Raw genomic sequence first — 6392 nt, 5'->3', positions numbered from 1 at the left:
AAGAGGGCGCTGCCCACAGAGATGGAGGCAGGGGCTGGGGGTGGGGGGCTGGGAGCGGGAAGCCGGTGTCCGGGGGGAACCCCCCCTTCTTCCCCCTCTCGCATCACCAGCCAAGTCTGAGACTCTTTGCACACATCAGCCCTGGTGATGGCTGCTGAGGGAGAGGTTCCCTGGGGGCATCTTGGGGGACCTAGAGCTTTTTGGGAATGCTCAGTAGTGGGCTCTCAGGCACCTGATATCCTGAAAGAAGCAAGTGGAGGCAGGAAGGCCGGCCAGAGACCGTCCACGTGGGTGGTCACCTGCTGCAAAGACGGGGCCTGAGCTCTGGGCAGCCGTTTCCCAATGGATCCACACGCTGAGCGGGCCCTGGGTGGGCGCAGGGGAGCCCAGGGATGGAGTGGACACAGAAAGCTGTGGCCAGACCCTGTCCTCTCTGCTACCCTGCCTAGGCCCCCACCTCCAGGTCAGGAAGCCACTGACCGACCTGTAGAGTGGGGAGGAGAGGGTCCCCAGGTCTCTGGCCTCAGCTTATCTGCAAGGATTCCTTAGGAGCCCTGTCTGTCTGCTGCACTCCGCAGCTGAGAGTGGCTATGGCGTTTGGGACTATGACACCCTGGGAGGTGGGGTGAGGGGGCGGTCAGGGTGTGTGGCTGACCTCCAGAGGAAGGGTTTCTACAATGTCCCCCCACCCCTGCCCTGGCACGTCACAGGCACCAAGAAGAGCCCGCAAGAGAGCGGAAGGCGGAGCCAGCTCCAATGTCTTCTCCATGTTTGATCAGTCCCAGATCCAGGAGTTCAAAGAGGTTGGTCAGTGCCCTCTGGGGCCACTGGGAGAGTTAATACAATGCATGGGAAGCACCCAGGGGGCCGGCAAGGCCCTGGAAGTGGTGATGTCACCCTTCTTAGAGGCCATCCCAGTGTGCCCTGCGCCTGGAGAGGTGACTTGCCTTCCTTGGTCATCCTTCCCCCCCCCCCCCCGAGTCTTTGCTTGCTGTGTGACCTCAGCGAGTCCTGCTCTCTGAGCCTCAGCTTCCCTCTCTGTAAAATGGGGTTGCTGTGAGCATGAGGGCAGGGATGGGCCTGGCGCTCAGCACGCAGTGGGGGCCGAGTGGCTGAGCCAACGCTCTCACGCTCGTGCCGTCTGAGCAAGATAGCAGTGGCCAGAGGGGTCTGCACTGCGGTTACCCAGGCAGCGGTTTGCAGGAGGACAGCCCTTTGTGAGGGGGGACAGTTCGAGGGAGGAGCCTGGGCTCAGCTTGGGGGGTCGCTGGCCATTCAGTACCCATGTCTCCGCCAGGCCTTCACCATCATGGACCAGAACCGGGATGGCTTCATCGACAAGGAGGACCTGAGGGACACCTTTGCTGCCCTGGGTGGGTGACCAGCAGCTGTGGAGGCTCTGGGCTTGGGGCCTTCCGGAAGGAGTGGGCGGCTGGGGACAGCAGGGGCTTGGGTGCCATGGGGGCGCAGGGGAGGGGTAGCCGGTGGCTGGAAGGTTGAGGGGGCCTCCTTGGTGCCAGAGGAGGCCGAGGCCGGGGCGCCAGGAAGGCACCAGGTGCAGGAATGGCCTGTGCTAAGGCCTGGTCTGGAAGGCCCTGGTGGGGTCAGGGTCAAGAGAGCAGTGGGAGATGCTAAGAAAGAGAATGGAAGCATCCGCAGGGTTCAAGGCCCCTGAGCTTCAGTTGCCAGGGGAGGGTTTTGCCTTAAGGGCCCAGGGAGAGGCCTTCAGGCATGGATGGGGTGGGGGTTCAGGGGGGAGCTAGGGAGAGGGCATGTCTAAATTGAACTTGGAGCTCCTGGAGATGTGATTGTCCCCTGTGACCATGGGGAACCCGAGTCCCCACCTCCAGGTGACCTCATCCTAGGGCACATGAGCCCCAAGGCCCAGGGCTTCTGGCCCCTATGCACCTCAGCTCCACCTTCTTTGGGCCTCGGTTCCTTCATCTGTGAAATGGGGATAATCACCAGCTTGTTCTCCTTTCTAAGGAGGCTGGGGGCAGCCCAGCGCTGACTGTGGCCGAACCTGTCGCCTTTCCTGAGGTCCTCCAGCAGGTCGGCAGGGCCTAAGGACAGCGGAGCTGGGCGACCCTGTAGGACGCCCCCTCGTCCAGAGCTCTGCTCTCCTGGAACTGCCTGCGGGCAGGGCACCCCCCTCGGTCCCTCACTATGCTCCTGGGTGTCCCCGCTCCTCCCCTCCTCCAGGCCGCATCAATGTGAAGAACGAGGAGCTGGAGGCCATGGTGAAGGAGGCCCCCGGGCCCATCAACTTCACGGTCTTCCTGACCATGTTCGGGGAGAAGCTGAAGGGTGAGTGGGGCCCCGGGTGGCCCCGGGGAGCATCTGGGCAGCCCGGCTACGTGTGCAGGCAGCTGGGAGGGTGGTGTAGCCCCCGGAGGCCAGCCCGCTGGGCGCACTCACCCCGCCCCAGGGGTGTCTACACCACAGAGTAGCTGAGGGGGTGGGGGGCCAGCGGGACAGTTTTCGAGAAACCCCCCCACCCACCATCAGAACGCAGGGCCCGGCCCCACTTCCCTACCCTCGGCTCATCGCACCTGCTCTGCCTCATTATCCACTGCAGGAGGGGCACCAGAGGGGGGTTCTGGAAGTTACTCTGGCCCACCCCAGGGCTGGACAGGACACTGGCACAGCCTCCAGGGGCTCAGGGGTGTCACCACCCCTGCCGCAGGTGTTCTAGCAACAAAGTGGCGGGGAGAGAGCCCTAACCAGGACTCCAGCTCTTACTGCCTGTCCTCCTGAGATACAGCACCTGGCCTGGGGTGTGGGGTCAGGGCAACTCTGTCCCTTTCTCTCAGGGCCCAGCCAGCTACCCTCTGCCCCTCAGGAACGTTTTTCCTGGGCTCGAGGCTCCCACGGCCGGACAGAATATGGCCAGTCTGGGCTGTGGCTGCCCTGGGAGGTGAGCCTCGTCACCCCCCCCTGCCCTCAGGCTGCCTGATGCCCTCTGGCTGACCCCCCGGGGTGACCCTGGGTCCGGCTTGTCTGCTTTGCACCTTGTCTGTACAGTGGGGATTATGTCTGTTTCCTGAGGCCGCTCTAGCCAACACCCACAAAAAGCAGCAACTGCGCCCTCAGTTCTGGAGTCTAGAAGGCTGTGATCTGGGCTCCTGGGAAAAGCCTCTTTTTTTTTTTTTTTTTTTTTTTTTCCTTTTCTGGCTTCTGGTGGCTGCCTCGCTCCCACCCCTGCCTCTGTGGTCACACTGCCCCTTCCTCTCCGGTCTGTCTGTCTCCCTCTGCCCCTCACTGTCAGTAGGACACCTGTCACATGATTTAGGGCCCACTGGGCGGTCCAGGGTGATCGCCCATCTCAACATCATTTCCTTACAGCCTCAAAGGCCCTTTTTCCCAAGTCAGGTGACATTTCCAGGTGCCGGAGCTGAGGACATGGGCGTGTTTTGGGGGCCACCATCAGCCCCACGACAGGCGTGGACCCCTAGCAACATCACAGGTTGCGTTTGGCAGGAAACCATAACACCCTCGTGGGTACAGTAGCCTCCACACACACACTGTCCTCCTGTCCCGGCTGATTCTGGAGCCAGAAGGCCAGCCTGTGACCTGTGACCTAATAGCCCCACACTCCCATGTTAGCGAGAGGAAACCGAGGGCGGGACCTGGGCGGGTGGGGAGCCTGGGCCTGGCCCTCTTCCAGGTAGCTGTTAGGAGGCCCCGGGGGACTGGGGCGGGGGTCTGCTCTTGGGAAAGACACATGTGGCCCCGGCCAGTGATTCTACAGGTAGGCCTGAAGCTCATGTCTGTGCACGGCTGAGCTGACAGCTATAACCCAGGCCCCAGCGGGGCGGAGCGCCGGCAGCTTTTTCTTAGTTCTTCGGGGAGGGCAGAACTGGAGCTCCACCTGAGCCTGTCATGTGAACTTGGCCAAGCCTGCACACTTGGCCAGAGGTGGGGACGGGAGCCGGGGGCTGGAGCAGGCACCGCCCCATCTCTAATTGGGGCCGGACACTTGGTCCCAACGGCCACTCTGCAGTCCGTCTGGTGTGCTTTGCAGCCCGCCTCCTTCTGGGAGGATCGGGCTGTGGTCTCTGGCCGGCCACTGGGCCTGAGGCCGGGGCAGCCAGTCCTCAGGAAGGTGGGCGGACCCAGCCTGCCCTGGCAGTGAGCCCTCTTCAAAAACCCTGGGAAGCCAAGAGCTCCCCCTGGCCCCCACCATAATCCCTCGGGCACCCCTGCTGGCCTTGTGAGGCCCGGCAGTGAGGGCCTGGGTTCTCCCCAGCTGGATCCTGGGCTGAGCCTCTGGACGGGGCACACTGCTCCCTGCTGCCCTCCCCAGAGGAAGCCCACGGCCGTGCCCTCCACAAGCCCCTGGGCCAGCGATGCCAACACTGTGCCAGGCCCGGTGACTCAGTCCCAGAGGCACCGAGTGACTTGGACGGCAGGCGTCCTGTCCTAGACAGGGCTCCGTTGGCCAGGCCGGAGCACAGAGTAGCCCCACAGGCAGGGGGCTCTGGAGTCCCAAGACGTGGCTTCAAACCCTTCCCCTTGCTTATTAATGGAGACCTCGGTAAGCTCAGAGCCTCCCTCGACCTCAGTTTCCTCTGACAAACTGAGGACATGACCACCTACACACGGGGTGTTTTGGGGCTCCAGGAGGTGAAACGGCCCAGGGCACAAAGAGGGGCTTGTGACCGTCAGTAGTCAATGTTTGACATCTTTACCATTAATGACCCGTTTTTGTTAATGGATTCTGGGAGGGGGGCAGCAAACACCGCCTTTGCCTCCATTTCACTGATGACATAGCTGAGCCTTGAAGAAGGAAAGGGACATTCCTGAGCTGCAGTGAGCAGGGTAGCAGTGAGAGGGGAAGGGGCACCAGGCAAGGGTCACCAGGTCACCTGCTGTCATTCATAACCTGTGAGGCCTTATGTGAGACCCTGAGTCTCTCTGGACCTCGGTTTCCCCATCTGTACAACGGGGGGGCTAGGTGTTCGACCCTGTTGGGGCAGTAGACACACTTCTGATGCCATCTTTCCCCCAAGCCCACACTGGAGGTGATCAACTAGAGCTGCTCTGGCTGTGCCCGGCCCCCTACCTCCCTAACCATGACCTCAGAGCTTCAGTTTCTTCATCTATAAAATCTGGCCAGTCGTCAGGAGGGTGAACCATGTACTAAGTGCTCAGTTGGGGTGTCCATGTACAGTGGTGCAGGCTGTTCACAACGCTATTCCTTGTTGCTCCGAAATACCCCTTCTCTTGCTTCCACTGGGCGTGGCCCCCATTGCAGAGGGGAGGAAGCACCCACCACCCCCAGCCCCTGCCCAGCCCCGGCCATTCCTCATAATCCTAGCTCTCTCTCTGCCTTGTGTGTCCTGCTTCTAGGTACGGACCCAGAGGAGACCATTCTCCATGCCTTCAAGGTGTTTGACACTGAAGGGAAAGGTTTTGTCAAGGCTGACTTGTAAGTCCCCTCTGTCCCGGAAGGCTCAGGTGACAAGTGAGCTGGGGAGAAGTCAGGCTAGATGGTGGGTCAGTCTCCTCCCTACCCCAATGCTCAGGCACCATCTGACCGGGAGCCAGGAGGGTGCTGCCCTGCCCAGCTGAGCCATCACTCAATGTATCCCTTCCCCTGTCTGGGCCTCAGTGTCCCCATTTCTGTGTGCAAGTGTGCAGGGAGTATGGAGTCACCTGGGATACATTTCCAGAGGGGGAATGAGAGCAGAGGGGGGCCTTGAAGGGCAACTACGGGTTGCCTCGGCTGAGGGAGGGAACATTCTAGATGCAGGAACACAGTGGTGAAGGGCCGAGGCTTGGCATCTGCGGGTTTGGTGAGGGGTTGGCTGGATTGGCTGGACTCCGGGTCCGCCCTGGGGGCATGGGAGAGCCTGGGGTGGAGTTAGATGGGGCGACATGGCACCCAGCCTGGTGGAGGAAGGGTTATGGTCACCACGAGGGTCCTGGCCGTGGGGACAGAGGGGAACCGATGGGTCACTGACACACTAGAGGCCGGTGCCGATGGGATCCAGGCTCTGGGGAGAGGTACAGAGGAGGGGCCGTGGGAAGGGACCGGCTCGGCTGGGGATGCACAGAGTGAGGGGCCAAGCACAGCTGTCTGTCGGGCCACTGGGCCAGCATCGTAGAGGTGGGGGCTCAGATGCCCACTATTTCTCGGCCCAGTGAGAGTACTGAGTAGAGAGCTAAGGGCTGTGTGAGCAGGGGCGGCCTGCCAAGGGTTAGGACAAGGAACTGTCCCTGGGCGGTCCCTGCAGAGCCTCCGAGGTCTTGCTGGACCTGTGGGGAGCCTGGACAGAGGCAAGTTTCCTGCCCCCAGGCACAGGCTTTCTGGCTGATTACTACGATGCTTGAAGCCTTGACTTTGAGGCTAGATTTGCTGCCTGTTAGAATCGCACATAACCGGGGGT

At 61.7% G+C, this 6392-nt stretch overlaps 1 protein-coding gene across 1 annotated transcript in view; it reads left to right on the top strand.

The window, feature by feature from the left end:
* Nucleotides 1-6392, top strand: part of MYL10 (myosin light chain 10) — a 9778-nt gene that overhangs the window by 1595 nt on the left and 1791 nt on the right. Inside the window, exons 2-5 of the mRNA XM_077777898.1 lie at nucleotides 711-803; nucleotides 1298-1373; nucleotides 2203-2307; nucleotides 5353-5431. Of these exons, the coding sequence (XP_077634024.1) occupies nucleotides 711-803; nucleotides 1298-1373; nucleotides 2203-2307; nucleotides 5353-5431 (353 nt within the window). The remainder of the gene's footprint in view (nucleotides 1-710; nucleotides 804-1297; nucleotides 1374-2202; nucleotides 2308-5352; nucleotides 5432-6392) is intronic.

The sequence above is a fragment of the Crocuta crocuta genome, unplaced genomic scaffold, assembly GCF_008692635.1.
Source record: "Crocuta crocuta isolate KB4526 unplaced genomic scaffold, BGI_CrCroc_1.0 scaffold217, whole genome shotgun sequence".
Lineage (NCBI taxonomy): Eukaryota > Metazoa > Chordata > Mammalia > Carnivora > Hyaenidae > Crocuta > Crocuta crocuta.
The sequence above is the reverse complement of the archived record's forward strand: the minus strand, read 5'-3'. Positions and strand labels throughout refer to the sequence as shown.